This window comes from Salmo salar, chromosome ssa01, assembly GCF_905237065.1.
Source record: "Salmo salar chromosome ssa01, Ssal_v3.1, whole genome shotgun sequence".
Taxonomy (NCBI): domain Eukaryota; kingdom Metazoa; phylum Chordata; class Actinopteri; order Salmoniformes; family Salmonidae; genus Salmo; species Salmo salar.
In genome coordinates, this window is record NC_059442.1 from 40,074,324 (window position 1) to 40,090,184 (window position 15,861).

Sequence of the window (15,861 nt, forward strand, 5' to 3'; positions counted from 1 at the left end):
CCACACTGGCCTGCCATCATTCACTTTGAACTGGACTATGTTTTTACAGGCAATTGCAACAGCGCAACTTTAGATCATTAGAACGCATTCGCCAAAAGCAACAAAATATACCTGAAAGGATTTCTGAAAATATGTAAACACCACAGAGTCCTCTTACATTTGGGAACTTTACAACCATTAAGAGGTGGGCTCTCTCTCCCTCAGTTATGCAAATCAACAAGAACAACAAGATCAACAACTAATGCTAGCCAGAGCAAGATGAGATAAAATCTAACAAAGGGACATTAGATACTGTTAAAGTCGGAAGTTTACATACACTTAGGTCGGAGTCATTAAAACTCGCTTTTCAACCACTCCACAAATTTCTTGATAACAAACTATAGTTTTGGCAAGTTGGTTAGGACAACACAAGTAATTTTTCCAACAGTTGTTTACAGACAGATTATTTCACTGTATCACAATTCCAGTGGGTCAGAAGTTTACATACACTAAGTTGAATGTGCCTTTAAACAGCTTGGAAAATTCCAGAAAATTATGTCATGGCTTTAGAAGCTTCTGATAGGCTAATTGACATCATTTGAGTTAATTGGAGGTGTAGGCCTAGCTTCAAACTCAGTGCCTCTTTGCTTGACATCATGGGAAAATCAAAAGAAATCAGCCAAGACCTCAGAAGACCTCCACAAGTCTGGTTCATCCTTGGGAGCAATTTCCAAACGCCTGAAGGTACCACATTCATCTGTACAAACAATAGTACGCAAGTATAAACACCATGGGACCACGCAGCCGTCATAACGCTCAGGATGGAGATGCGTTCTGTCTCCTAGAGATGAACGTACTTTGGTGTGGAAAGTGCAAATCAATCCCAGAACAACAGCAAGGGACCTTGTGAAGATGCTGGAGGAAACAGGTACCAAAGTATCTATATCCACAGTAAAACGAGTTCTATATCGACATAACCTGAAAGGCCGCTCAGCAAGGAAGAAGCCACTGCTCCAAAACCGCCATAAAAATGCCAGACTACGGTTTGCAGCTGCACATGGGGACAAAGATCGTACTTTTTAGAGTAATGTCCTAGAAATACTCTGCTATTATTCTGACATTTCACATTCTTAAAATAAAGTGGTGATCCTAACTGACCTAAGACAGGGAATTTTTACTAGGATTAAATGTCATAAATTGTGAAAAACTGAGTTTAAATGTATTTGGCTAAGGTGCATGTAAACTTCCGACAACTGTAAACCCTCTCAAACTTATTCAGCTAGTTGGCTGTCAAAATTGCACTGATTAACAATGGTGAATTGTAGCCTACTCATCCTTCTGCAGCTTGCCTGCCAATGCATGCTTGTCCCAACAAAGCACCCAAGCTAACTGGCTAAAGTTGGCTAGCTTGCTAGCTAGCTAGCTACTTCCAGACACAAATGAGAGAACACCTCACTCTGACCATTTCACTCAGCATAGCAGAGCTGGTTAGGCTGTTTTCATGTTAACTGAAGTGTTTGTGATTAACTATTACTTTTTTGCATATGTTTACTGACACTGGTCATATTCCGCAAGTGTAAATTCATCAGTTATTCTGGGCTCTGGCACACTCAGACAAGAGTGCACTGAAATCGAAGTAGATAGCCAGAGCGAATTTGAGAACGCAAGAGATATGCTAACTGGATAACAGTCGTTCAAGTTCTTGCTAGCTAACCAAATGACACCTGCATCTCTAGATGTGTATAGCCACCGATAAAACAATACGAGGGGAAAAAGCCAGTCACTCACACACTCCTCCAAGGTCATGAAATCCTCCTAGCGTTAGGTTCCGCGTTTTTAGCTTGATACATAAGTAGATACGCTAGCCTATTAGCCACGTTATGACTGACTTGTGATCATTGCTCTTGCTAGTTGGATTGTGTTGATATTCCTATCCTTAGTTACATTCGTCAGTTTTTGTCCAGAATATTGAGTCATTGAAACTGAAACAGTGTAACCTGAATGGAGGCAGAAAACAATGTACCTGGGCAGTTGTGATTTACAACCTGATAACAATATGTTTTGGGACTACCAAGAAATGTATCGGCGAATCATATTAATCATGCATTGAACTGCATCCATCTATTCTGCCAACAATGCCTTAGTCTACATCATGGAATGTTTAGTCAAATAGAAGCTATTTTTAAAACCGTTACAAAGTTGATTTTGTAGGGTAAACTGGGAATTTGACTTTTTTTTGACTGATTATGATTGTTTGTTTCATATCGGCAAAGTAGTTCAAATTAAAGCTGTCAGTTCCACCTTAAAAAGCGGACAGTGTGAGGAAGGTGAGCGAGGGTGGCTGGAACACTGAATGAAAAAAGTACAACTCATTCTGATTCTAATGGTTCTGCCTTTTTCTTGGGTCTACCTCTGCCTCTCTTCAGGCCAGGAGTGGTCTGAGTAGCCATCTCCACCAGTATCTTCTTGGGGCTAGCAGCCTTCTTCTTTGGGCTAGCAGCAGTCTTTTTAAGGGTCGCTTTCTTCTTGGGGATGACTACCCTTTTCACTCCATTCACCTCTGTAGGTAGAAGATTACAATTTCAAAATAGTGAGATTTAACCTGAAGAGAGGGGAGGGGAGAGGAGAAGGAAAAAAGGAGAGGAAAGGAGATTCTTACCTTTCTTTTCAGCTTTACTTTTCTTGGCGGGAGTGCCGTCGGTCTCGTCATTAGCCTCCTCTTTATAATCTACCGCTCTCTTTCTTTTGGGAGTCTTCTGTGAGGAGAGGGAAAGAAAAGAGGGATGAGAGAGAGACAGCGAGCAAGCGCACTGGTCAAATCTCCCGGTCCGCTTGCAGAATCCTTGGAGGCCGAAATCAAACATGAAATGAGAAACTGCTTGGGTACACGACGACCAAACATTTACATCTGCTCAGAGCCTTGTGTGACATCTGAGCAAATGCAATTATCACTGCCATCTCGCAGAATAAGAAAACCTTCTACAGGAATAATCCATTGAAAGTACAAATTAAATTATGGTTCCATGACCTTGACTATCTAAATAACAACAATGGTCAGGGCTAATTCTGTTTCTTGGGTCATCGTTTAAGGCATCTGGAACTGTCTTTGGGGTCAAAGTTGAGATTTGATGGTTTAGTAACTGACAAAGCAGAGCTGTATCCGTACTTAGTGAGGTGATCCCTTTGGTACCATTTTCATAAACTATGACTTAATTTCCCCCCCTTATACAGATTAAAGACTAAAACGAGATAATAACTTTGTCCATGAAATCATACCAGCCGAGAATGAGGCGACGAGAAAGATACACTTAACGACAGCAATCAAATCCTCCATCTCTCCTTCCTTCCTTGCCTCCTCCCTCCCTTTCACCTTTTCCTCCATCTCTCAGACTGTATAATGAACGCTCGCCCCTCTCTCGGACTTGAACTATCACTCACCCAACCCCCCCCCTCTTCTCTTCCCTCTCTCCTCTCTGCTGACTTCCATTTTGCCAATTGCTACCTCATGATTACCAGCAGACCCTGCTGAGCTGAACAGATTGGCTGGATAATTACAAACAATAACGGCAGTGGGCAGGTAACCCTCAACTGGCATGGGCCAGCTCCCCGGTGGCACCTTCCATATGCAAACGGCATTGTGGGTAGTGCGAGGAGGGGGGAGGAAGAGGGGCTGAAGGGAGAGGGGAAGAGGGAGGAGATCCCTCCCTCTGCCGTGAGAGCGGTGCGCTGATTGCGGGGCCGCGCCGACTCCAAGGTTACCGTGTCAGCAAATTTGTGATACATTAGCGAGGGATAAACACAGGTACTCAGACCTGTCGGAGAAGAGGGATGGAGGGAGGGAGGAGAGGAGGGAGGTAGAGAGGAAGGAAGAGGGGAAGATAATGAAGAGAAGAAAGGGGAGAGGAGGGGGGAGATAGGTAAGATGGAGAAGAGAGGGCAGGAAAGGGAGGGAATTGTGAGAATTGAGAGAGCGGGGAGGAGAGAAACGGAAAAAGGCTTTTGAGATGGTTGGAGGAAACCCTGTGTGTAAGTCAGAGTAATGTAGAAATGGCTTTGATCAGCAAAATGAAGGCTCTGTGTGTGTGTGGGTAAAAATGCCAATAAGCAGCGGTCAAGGTACATCTGGTAAAAGCATCACACCTTAATTGGATTTGAAAATCAATGCACTTGGCAGCCATTCACACTAACGTGCACAATTAGTCTGGGATCGTGCTCAGGCATTTTTACATTTCAAATGGCTTTTAACAGGTAAACACATTAGGGGTGGTTGAAATGGGCTCCGTTTGAAAGGCCGGGCTTCAAAAAGGTCTGGAGCGTGCCAGGTTTTAAATGCTGAGGCTACCACGACCGCACAGCAACACGTGTCTTTCTTAATGTGTTGGGCTGTGTGTGAACCGACCTCGGCAGAGGACGACGGCCCGACTCCGTTGACCGATGAGAACTCCAGCTTGTCGTCATCTTTGGCGCCGATCGACTTAAGCCCCGCCTCCAGAATGGACCGGAGCTTCTGATAGGCCGGCTTGTCTGTGTAGCTTAGAGTCTTCACCTCCTCCATAAACTTCTGAAGTTCGTCTAAAAAGGAGAGAAAACAATAGATATGGGGGGGGAGATTTAGATTTGAGCCTTACGTTTTAGGTCAGGAGTCCCCGCACAAAGCAAAGATTGAAGACAAAGTTGTACATGAGCTGCGCTGCTTACCCCAAAAAGTATGACTGGTGATCATGATATTAGAGACAGGGTGCACACCATGAAAATACAAGTTTGATATTAATAACATTCATTGAACTCAATAGTTAAGCCAGGCCCGGTGTTTCAGCTGCTGCCTTCCTCAAGGGACGCTGGTCAAAGCAGCATCATCTCCAGTATACAAAAAAAATAAAGTCGATTTAGATGTTCCATTTATGGTAATATCTACTGGGAGGGTCACACAGACTTAAGAACACCTTTTAAGTGAGTCCTATCCACAATTACAAGGTAGCTAGCTGCAGTGGCTAGATTTCTACTGTTCAATGTAGCACACAGTAGAAAATAGTACGAGGTAATGCATTTCTACCCGTTTCCCAAGCTGCTCCAACAACATTGTGATAAAAATACAGTCATCCAATACAGAGAAGAAACAACGTACCATATTGAACCATAAACAGACAAACTTAGTCAAATCAACGATTCACAACTGACGATAAACTGAAAAAAAAACTGACACTCTGAACGGTTGTTATCTAGGTGTTGATCCACCTCTACGCAGACGACACCATTCTGTATACATCTGGCCCTTCTTTGGACACCGTGTTAACAAACCTCCAAACGAGCTTCAATGCCATACAACACTCCTTCCATGGCCTCCAACTGCTCTTAAAACGCTAGTAAATCTAAATGCATGCTCTTCAACCAATCGCTTCCCGCACCAGCCCGCCCGACTAGCATCACTACTCTGGATGGTTCTGACTTAGAATATGTGGACAACTATAAATACCTAGGTAAACTCTTCTTCCAGACTCACATTAAGCATCTACAATCCAAAATGAAATATAGAATTGGCTTCCTATTTCGCAAGAAAGCCTCCTTCACTCACGCTGCCAAACATACCCTTGTAAAACTGACTATCCTACCGATCCTCGACTTCGGCGATGTCATTTACAAAATAGCCTCCAACACTCTGCTCAGCAAACTAGATGCAGTCTATCACAGTGCCATCTGTTTTGACACCAAAGCCCTATATACTACCCACCACTGCGACCTGTATGCTCTCGTTGGCTGGCCTCGCTTCATGTTCGTTGCCAAACCCACTGGCTCCAGGTCATCTATAAGTCTTTGCTAGGTAAAGCTCCACCTTAGCTCACTGGCCGCCATAACAACACCCACCCGTAGCACGCGCTCCAGCAGGTATATCTCACTGGTCATCCCCAAAGCCAACAACTAAATTGGGCGCCTTTCCTTCCAGTTCTCTGCTGTCAATGACTGGAACCAATTGCAAAAATCGCTGAAGTTGGAGACTTATATCTTCCTCACTAACTTTAAACATCAGCTATCAGAACAGCTTACCGATCACTGCAGCTGTTCACAGCCCATCTGTAAATAGCCCATCCAACTAACTACCTCATCCCCATATTGTTTTTATTTACGTTTTTTGCACACCAGTATTTCTACTTGCACATCATCATCTGCACATCTATCACTCCAGTGTTAATTAGCTAAATTGTAATTACTTCGCTACTATTGGCCTATTTATTGCCTTACCTCTTTACTCCATTTGCACACACTGTATATAGATTTTTCTATTGTTATTGACTGTACTTTTGGTTTATCCCACGTGTAACTCTGTTTTTTGTCGCACTGCTTTGCTTTATCTTGGCCAGGTGGCAGTTGTAAATGAGAACTTGTTCTCAACTGGCCTACCTGGTTAAATAAAGGTGAAATAAAATAAAAACAGAATAAAAAAGGTGTTGGCTACCGCACTTCCTTCCAGTTACACTCCTTCTCTACTCGCATTCCTTTCCTCTCGCCTAATACAGCCATCACTGGCACTTTGACCTTGGGGCTAAGTCAAGAGAGAGTGAGGAGGAGAGGAGAGTGGGACGAGGAGAGGAAGTGGCACGGTGCGTCAGCCCCTCTTCCTTCTGCTCCGTCGCTCCCAAACTGTTGTTTACCGTCTGGGCGAAAGCTAAAATAAGTCACACCAAACAGAATTAGTGATGATGGCGGACACAACAGAACCATGACGGCTCCACTGCAGTCACCTCTCTCTCTGTGCTGTTGTGATGCGTTGCGTGTTGCTGTACGCACAAGACAACAGCCCGCGGAGAAATCTCTCCTTCTGTCACACGGCTGCCACAAAGCGCACAGAGCGGGCGCTGCCACATAGGGATCAGAGGAGGAGGCCGACAAGAGTAGGCGGAGAGGAGGCAAGGCCCTGGCTTCAGGATTAAAGGGATAGTTAAACTCCCCAAGTCAAAGTTTGTTATAAGGCCCAGTGCAGTCAAAAACGTGATTTCACCGGAAACGTTTCCCCACTATGACGTTGGAATAATACTGTAATATTGTGAAAATTCTGATAATGCCCTTTAGTGTAAGAGTTGTTTGAAAAGGCTGCCTGAATGTTCAGCCTGTTTTGGTGGGATGGGGTTTTGGCCTGCCTGGTGATGTCACCAAGTGGTAAATTAATTAATAGACCAATGAGAAAGAGTTCCAAACCTCTCTGCCAGTAACAGCAAGTTTTCAGTTTTCCCCTCCCCACTCAGACCCCTCCCAGACATTCCTAGCAAAAGTCTTGCTTGAGAAATTGCTCTTTGCTAAGAAGCTATTTTTGTATATTTTTGACCACAATTGAAAACAATCACAGTAAAGGTACTTAATTGTTACCTAAAAATTATTTGATATCGAGATAAAAACAGCTGCATTAGACGTGTTCTTACTTCAGATAGAATTGTCTTGTCGACTAGGCCCCCTAGTCCATATTCTAAGGTGAATGATATGTAGAGCCAAATTAAATCTACAGTCCTCAATACCGTACGAATGGCCCACAAATCATTCAAAAATAAAATCATAGATATTTAACAAACCCTCAAAAAGTTTACAACATATTTGAAGTGTTTTCACTCCAAATGGCTAGAAAACTTGAGTGAACACTCTAGCCGTCCCCCATACTGACTCTCACCTATGCTTCACACTAATGCACTCAACACATATGTAAGTTCACGGCTTCATAACAAAGTTAAAGTGGAAAGTTTTGTTGCGGTCGGAGAATTAGCGGTGGTGCTAATGAATTAGCATTCATTATGAGGGAATCGACAGGTCCCATTATTATGGAGTGAACAGCCACTCTCCTCTCCGCTGTGTGTGTGTGTGTGTGATGAAGAAGTGCTTCAGTTCAATTAGGGCTGGTTGGGGCTGTGAATGGAGCAGAGGCACGGGATGTAATGTGGAGGGCTGAACTCACAACACAGGTGTTCTCAAGGACCACAGAGAGTCAGTCAGTTCAGCTAGTAATGACGACGTAACTGGCAAGTTCCCCACAGCAATATGGACTACGACGTCCACACGAAAAGGAAACTGATACAAGGGGCGAGTCCAAAATAAATAAATATAATGTGAATGAAAAGACCTCACCTGGTTTGTCTTGTGAGGAGAAACACTTAGACATGAACTCTGAGACGTTATCTCTACATCTGTAACGGGGAGAAAAAGAAAAAAAAACTTAAGAGGGATGTGCGCACAAATGTGTGCTTGTGCGTGTTTTGCACATGCAGGTATGTGTGTGACATCTTACCGTAGTTTTGAGTCTCTGACGTAGAGAGAGTCTTGCAGTTTGTCTTCCCAGGGCAATTTACTACAGAGCCACTGGACCATACAGTACCCCAGGATCTCCAGATCACTCCTTCTACAAGGTGCTGTAGACATACAACAGTTGAGTTGACCAATAGACACTAAACTCTGGACTTACACTTGCCGGCAAAATCAGCGATGGAGCTGTTGAAATCTGCCCGCGTAGGTGTGCATTACAGCATTTGTTGTTGTTATCCAATTTCAAAGCGTGATTGTGAGAGCAGCCCACCCCAATTGGGTGTCGCAAGATTGCATAGCAGAAATGTGCATAAACGTGGGAATTTTTCAACGCAGCTCGCTAGCTCTCAAGTCACCAGCCATTAAGTGTCTGTGTGTCCTTGTGTTTCCTCCTCCCTTCGAAAATGACTGGTCGCTGGTAGCTAGGTGTGAACGGCAGGTTATATACACCTTAACCGCTGGTAGCTAGGTGGTGTTGACGAAAGTTTTTTGCATTTTTTTTTACACTTGACCAGACAAAAAATTCCAATAGTTTCAAACCATTCCCCCCCCCCCCACCATTTGCTCCCAAATGAACGTGCCCCTGGCTTGGCTCAGTCAGAGGTGAGGTGTGCTGTACTTACAGACTCCTTTGTGTGCGTCGATGCTGGTGAACTCGATGGTCCCGTCGTGGCACCTCTTAGGGTCCTCCTTGTACTCCTTCAGTATGCCTTCAGGAGAGTACCTATAGGCCAGCCCATAATCTACTAAATAAACCTATAGGTTTGCAAACAAAACAGACAAATTCATGCATGCACACACGGACACATATCCAACCTAAGGAGTATACATAAGATGTGGCCTATAACTAGTATATTACTAATAATAAACTGTACATGTGTACCAAGTTTCATGCTTTTATAAAAAAGTGGGGGGGAAATTCACATGCCGTATCACCTGGACTACCAGAATAAAATAGGGACATTTCCCTTTCAATAAGATTCGATTCGCATAAAGATACATGGGCTCCGATACAGGAACGATACGTTATACAGTAGTTTGAAATAATTCCATATGATTCAGTTTGATTGGAGAACAAGTCGATGCAATTTGGTTTGATGCGATTTGATGCACTAACATTTGTTGCAGAAACACATTAATTTCCTATTATAAATTAAAAACTGCTGGTGATGGAGCTCATGAATTGGGCCTCTCTGAGCTAGATCTGTCTTGAGCTTACTTGTGTGTGTGTGTGTGTGTGTGTGTGTGTGTGTGTGTGTAAACAATGTATGGTCTATGTACTAGGTAGTCACCTGAGCTGAGCCATAACGGAGACTAGGCATATATCACCACATAAGATTGAGGGGGGGGGGGACAATGTAGCCTGTTTTTTGTCCCCCCCCCCACTTCGGTGATTTCAGAACCATCACCCACTAATTAACTTGTCATTTTGGCAGATTAAGTGTTTAAGATGGCAATGTATCAATATTTATTGTTTACAAATTAGCTATGACTAATAGCTAGCGAACCCAGCGAACCCAGCTATTTGTAGCGGTTTTCTGACCGGGCGAATCGTCACATCCTTACAACAAAGCATACAATACTAGTCATGGCTACAGTACAGTAGGTGGCTCCCTCCTTGCTCAAATCATCAGCTCCCAGAAAGTCAAACAAATGTTTCCAACAACTGCAGGGAAGGAGAAGGCAGATTGAGAGAGAGCTAACCCTGAGACTCCCAAGGGGCCGCTTTCTAAATTGTCGTTTAAAAATAGCACTTTAATAACACACCGTGGATACATTATTAATCTCTAAATTAAATATTTGCCTCTGCCCCCACCTTGTTTGCTTGAAAGATCTCTTACCAGTCATCTAATCTCTCCCCTGTTTAGAGGAATGATGAACGCCCCATCACCCTCTTCTCTCTCTCTCTCTCATTTGTTTAATTGAATCTAATGAACCAGTGGCAGGAGCATAATCAAATAAATAAATATATCCAACGTTGTTTCAACTTAGCAACATATCGGGTCAAAGGAATTACTTCCCTTGAAGAGGTAGAGACAATAATTTGAAATCGTACCCAGACTGAGAAATAGGCCTCCCCTCTGAAACCGTAACCCACTACACACAAAGCACATAGCTAGCTAGGCTACATAGCCCTGATACTATAGTGTACCATGTATGCGAGCCATACCAGGACTAAAAGCTCCACTACATAAGTGTTTCTCAATCCATTCCCGCGGTCCTATCACACCTGATTGAACTAAACTTTACATCAAGCCCTGGCTTAATAATGAGCTTAAATCAGGTGTGTTAGCACCGAGCCAGATCAAAAATGAGTCAGTCAATACAGAGTGAATAGCAGACAGGTGGGACAGCCACTGACCTGATCGGGGTTGTTGTGGCTGAGGAGGAGGTTGGAGGCTTTGATGTCAGCGTGGACATACTCATGCTCATGGATGTACTCCAGAATGTCAAGCTACACAAGTGAGGGGAGAAGAGAAGTCAACATATAAGTATCAAACACATTATTTACTGAGATAGTAATGCATAGGCAAACAAAATGAGCGAGAATATTTTTTTTTAACACAACACTCAAGACACAGTAAATGAAATAAATAGGCAACATTTTTTTTATAGCGTGACTGAAATAAATCAATGCTTTAGTTAGCTGTTGTTTTAGTCTTTTTTTCCCCCCTTGGCTCGATTATCTAAAATCGTCAGTTAAGATGACTAAAACTCACGAGTCTCAGTCCGAGCTGCAGGACCAGTTTTCGGGGGAACCTCCTCCCACTCTCCTCAAACTTCTTCTGCAGGTCCGTCCCAAATCGGTCCATCACCATGAACCTGTACCTGGGAAGGGAGGAACCAGATTCAGTGTGCATCCCAAATGGCACCCAATTCCTATAGTGCACTACTTTTGCCCTGGGCCCATGGCACCCTATATGGCACCCTGTGGGCCCTGGTCAACAGTAGTGCACTATAAAGGCAATAGGGTGCCAATTGGGAAGCCCACAATCGCATATGTTAATCAATCAACATCACTTTCTTTGCAGCTGGAGAAGTGGGGGGCTGGTTGGACATTCATGAATGCATAACTTTATGGGTGTCTGTAAACAATTGCTTTGTTGGTTCAAAGCAGCGTTGTCACGGTACCAGAATTTGGACTTTGATACCAGGTTTAGTATCACAATACTCGATACCAAAATGACACCACGGCGAAAAACAAGAAAGCGTATTTGCCAAAGTCATGGAATGGCACTTGATCCAAACATAGTTTTTTGAGTTCAATATCACTACATTTAAAATGTATGAATGTATGCATTAATGAATCAATTATGCAATCAATTTGACTTTGGAAAAAAAAAAAGTATATAACAATGGTAAAAAAAATTGAATGGTAAATCTATAGTCTATTGATAAACTGGGTAAATCAAGATGTAGCCTAGGCCTATTCACAATACAGGTGAATGCAAATAGGAGTGTGCGCAGGCATTGAGTTATTGAGCTTGTTTTGACTGATTTCAAATCAAATGTTATTTGTCACATGCGCCGAATACAACCTTACCGTGAAATGCTTACTTACAAGCACTTTTCATTGGACTACAGATGAAAAACAATATTTCCATTAAATTTGGGACTTATTTTCAATATCTTCTTTTATAAAAGTGTGTGCTGTCTCTTTAAGACCCATGATGGCATTCACACACACAGTTCCGGGCTCAAGCAAAGATGATTTTGACTGGGAGAGACGTGAGGCTGGGGAGATTAAGTGAATAAATAAAGTTTTTGGTGACAATCAGCTTTGAAATCAGCAATATTCTGCGGACAGGGTAGAGCTAGCAATGAGTAAGCGGAGCAGGCACGGAGCGCTGGCGCTATGAGGGAACATCGGCTGCGTTGATCGACTTGATCCTCTCTCGATCAGTAGATGACTTGAGAAACATTTGACAAAAGTACCGAAAGTAATAGAAATTCTAGTACCAAACCGTTTTCATGTTATACTATCGAAAAAAGTACTAAGGTTTCGGTATATTGTGCAACACTAGTTCAAAGGTATTTAAATGAGACTGCCATCAAGTTACTGAAAGAACCAGGTTTTAAAAAGGCACTAGTCAATACCTTTTCCCTCCTTTCTCATGCAGTCCAGACCCCCAGTACTTTGGCACCCCCAAATATTTTGTCTTGTGAGACTTCATCCAACTCTGAACTACAATACAAAAAAAAGTGTAGAACAGTTATAAAACAATACTACATATGAAAAACAGCAAAATACTCACCTAAAAAAAAATTACAACATGCTAAAAACAGTCACTTGTTAAGGGTTAAACTATATGACTGCAAGTGAAAAGTAACAGTAAGGCAAATCAAGGTAGTACTATTTAGCCTCCATACAAATGCTTCTAAACACACTTCCTAAAACTTGGTGGTGGTGCTCAAAGTAATGAGAAGGATAATTCCATGGAAGGCGAGCCAGAGGCGGTCGCAAGCTAATCTGCTACGGGGACAAATATTTACCAACAGACACCACCATATTCCATGAATAAAATATGAGCCTTCGTTCCTTAGTAATATAACAGTTAATTGTCAGGGGAGATTGACATTTGGATTGTTATGATATAAAATGCAAAGTTGTGGCCTTGGGGCGAACGCAGGAGCCAAAGGCACCATGTTGGAAAGAGAAGACCTCACTACATGGCCCTAATACTTCACTTATTTAATTAAGAAAGTTGTTCATTTCTCTATTCGTGTTTGTTTGTTCCAGTGTTGAGGGACCGCGTGGGTGTGCGATCATGAGGGAGGAGTGGTATGTGGTATGCATACTTAGATCCGGCTTGGCAGCTCGCATGTAGAACTTGAGCTCTGAGAACAGTGGTCCGTTGTCACTGGGCTCCTAGATGGAAAAAAAACAAAAAACAGGACAGTTGACCAAACAGTGCAGCTTTATTCATCCCATTAGTGTTAGTTTATGACATAATCAGGAGCATAAGATCAGTTATACACATCCTGGAAACACTATACAGAACATCCAGCATAGGTAAGCCTGGAGTCATGCAGGGTTGTCAGAGTATATTGTCATCAACTGTACAGGCATACAGTAAGGATGCTAAATGTTTCCTTTGTCTTGCGTGTACGGGCATGAGATAGAACTGAGGCCAATCAGGCAATCATATACAAAAGGCATGGGTTACCAAGCCAGAGTTGTCTTACCACTTTGATGACATATGGGGCACCAGCACCAACCGTTTTAGATGAATTCTCATCGGCTGTAAAACAATAACAGACCTCAGACTAGCCTAGAGTTTAAAAGGGAATGGGCTGGAAATACAGATGCAAGACATGTAGTATTCCTGATCTTCTGAGGTCAGCGGATGAGGAATTCCCGATCAATAATCAATGAACTAGCCTAGATGTGTTTTATAACCCATGTTGCCATTCCTCTCTTACCCAGATAGAGCAGTCCGAAGCCGCCCTGTCCAATGGGGGCTCCCAGTTTCCAGGACTTCTTGCCAGTATCTGTAAGTACTTCTCCAGGGGGGAACTCCTCAGCAAGCTTCCTCTTTTCTGGTCCTCTGCCCTTCCCTGCTGCCTTGGCTTTAGGGGGCATCTGGAGGGACAGGATAGAGAATCTATGCAATCTCGCGATACATCTAGCAGATGTAACAGTGCTTCATTCAACAAAACTATCTTGCCACTGCCAGCCAGTAAGGGAGCCTGGCTTCTCCCAAAACATATGGCTAGTTATAAAGCTAGCAATGCCTTAATTTGACCTTCACCAACATAAAGCAGTTTTCTTGAATGTCTCGGTGAAGTTTGAATATGATGTGTAAACAGCATATCACATGATACATCACTTGAGTGGCAAGCGACTGAATGAAGGTAACCAATAAGGTAGCAAGCACATCGATTACTTCTGGCTCATCGAACTACCTAGCTAAGATACATTACATATACAAAAGTATGTGGACACCCCTTCAAAATAGTGGACTCTGCTTTTTCAGCCACACCCGATGCTGACAGGTGTCTAAAATCGAGCACACAGCCATGCAATCTCCATAGACATACATTGGCAGTAGAATGGCCTTACTGAAGAGCTCAGTGACTTTCAACATGGCACCGTCATAGGATGCCACATTTCCAACAAGTCAGTTTGACTCATTTCTGCCCTGGTCAACTGTAAGTGCTGCCATTGTGAAGTAGAAACGTCTAGGAGCAACAATGGCTAAGCTGCGAAGTGGAAGGCCACAAAATTTCACAGAATGGGACAGCCGAGTGCTGAAGCGTGTACAAATCGTATGTCCTGGGTTGCAAAACGAACTAGATTTCCAAACTGCCTCACGAAGCAACGCTAGCAGCCAGACACAAGCCTAAGATCACCATGCATAATGCCACGCGTCAGCTGGAGTGGCGTAAAGCTCGCCGCCATTGGACTCCGGAGCAGAGGAAACGCGTTCTCTTGAGTGATGAAACACACTTAACCATCTGGCAGTCCAACAGACAAATTTGGGTTTGGCGGATGCCAGGAGAACGCTACCTTCCTGAATGCATAGTCCCAACTGTAAAGTTTGGTGGAGGAGGAATAATGGTTTGGGGCTGTTTTTCATGGTTCGGGCTAGGCCCCTTAGTTCCAGTGAAGTGAAATCTTAACACTACAGCATAAAATTACATTCTAGACGATTCTGTGCAACACTTTTGGAAGGCCCTTTCCTGTTTCAGCGCAACAATGCCCCGTGCACAAAGCGAGGTCCATACAGAAATGATTTGTCAAGATCGGTGTGAAATAACTTGACTGGCCTGCACAGAGCCCTGACCTCAACCCCATCGGGATGAATTGGAACGCCGACTGCGAGCCAGACCTAATCGTCCAACATCAGTGCCAGACCTCACTAATGCTCGTGGCTGAATGGAAGCAAGTCCCCGCAGCAATGTTCCAACATCTAGTGGAAAGCCTTCCCAGAAGAGTGGAGGCTGTTATAGCAGCAAAGGGGCTCTAACTCCATATTAATGTCTATGATTTTGGAATGAGATGTTAGACAAGCAGGTGTCCATATACTTTTGGTCATGTAGTGTAGCTTATTATCGTCAATCTAGCCAGTTTCACTTTCACCAAATGGGGCGAGAGGGTTTTTCCTATTTAGCCAACGTTAACTACTAGTTCGTAGCAAAATTTTGCGAACTTAAACGCCAATATCGGGTAAACAATCGTGCATACGTGTGAAAGATTGTCAGGCAATTTCAAAAGCCAGTGAACATATAGCTAGTTAGCTTAACTATTTTGCTAACGTCGTAGATACATTAGCTATTTGATATTAGCAATGGCCTTCATTCTGATGAAGCCTTGCCTTTGGATGATCAGATCGCACAACCCAGCGTTTCCGTGATAATCGTGTTCTTAAACACAGTATATCAATATATCTAAACAAAGGCATTGGAATTCACAGGTTTATAACATAAACCTTTAACGCAAACCTCGTTGACGTTGTTGTTATTTCCAAGCTATCCTCGATGCTCCTCCAAAATTCCCGCACTACAGTCCAACCGGAAATCGATTGGCGCATTCTGCAACACTGCTCAAGCCTATTGGTCAGAAACACTTTCTTTCATTTGCATATTAACAGGGGTGCT

General features: G+C 43.3%; 1 protein-coding gene across 3 annotated transcripts; it reads right to left on the reverse strand.

Annotated features, from left to right (window-relative positions):
* Positions 1-1,483: 1,483 nt before the first annotated feature.
* Positions 1,484-15,814, reverse strand: LOC106602366 (serine/threonine-protein kinase VRK1). 3 transcript variants are annotated; one of them, XM_014194977.2, is made up of 13 exons: positions 15,706-15,796; positions 13,684-13,843; positions 13,447-13,502; positions 13,060-13,129; positions 12,358-12,445; positions 10,980-11,088; positions 10,622-10,714; positions 8,883-9,015; positions 8,246-8,366; positions 8,086-8,144; positions 4,379-4,551; positions 2,639-2,735; positions 1,484-2,539 (listed from the first exon to the last, which is right to left on the reverse strand). In XM_014194977.2, the coding sequence occupies exons 2-13, from the start codon at positions 13,841-13,843 to the stop codon at positions 2,349-2,351; spliced, it is 1,350 nt and encodes a 449-aa protein (XP_014050452.1). In that variant the 5' UTR covers positions 15,706-15,796; the 3' UTR covers positions 1,484-2,348. The 3 variants fall into 3 exon arrangements, with proteins under 3 accessions (XP_014050452.1, XP_014050444.1, XP_014050439.1); XM_014194969.2 differs by lacking the exon at positions 13,447-13,502 and having other exon boundaries at positions 2,639-2,732; positions 15,706-15,814; XM_014194964.2 differs by lacking the exon at positions 13,447-13,502 and having other exon boundaries at positions 15,706-15,814.
* Positions 15,815-15,861: the final 47 nt, after the last annotated feature.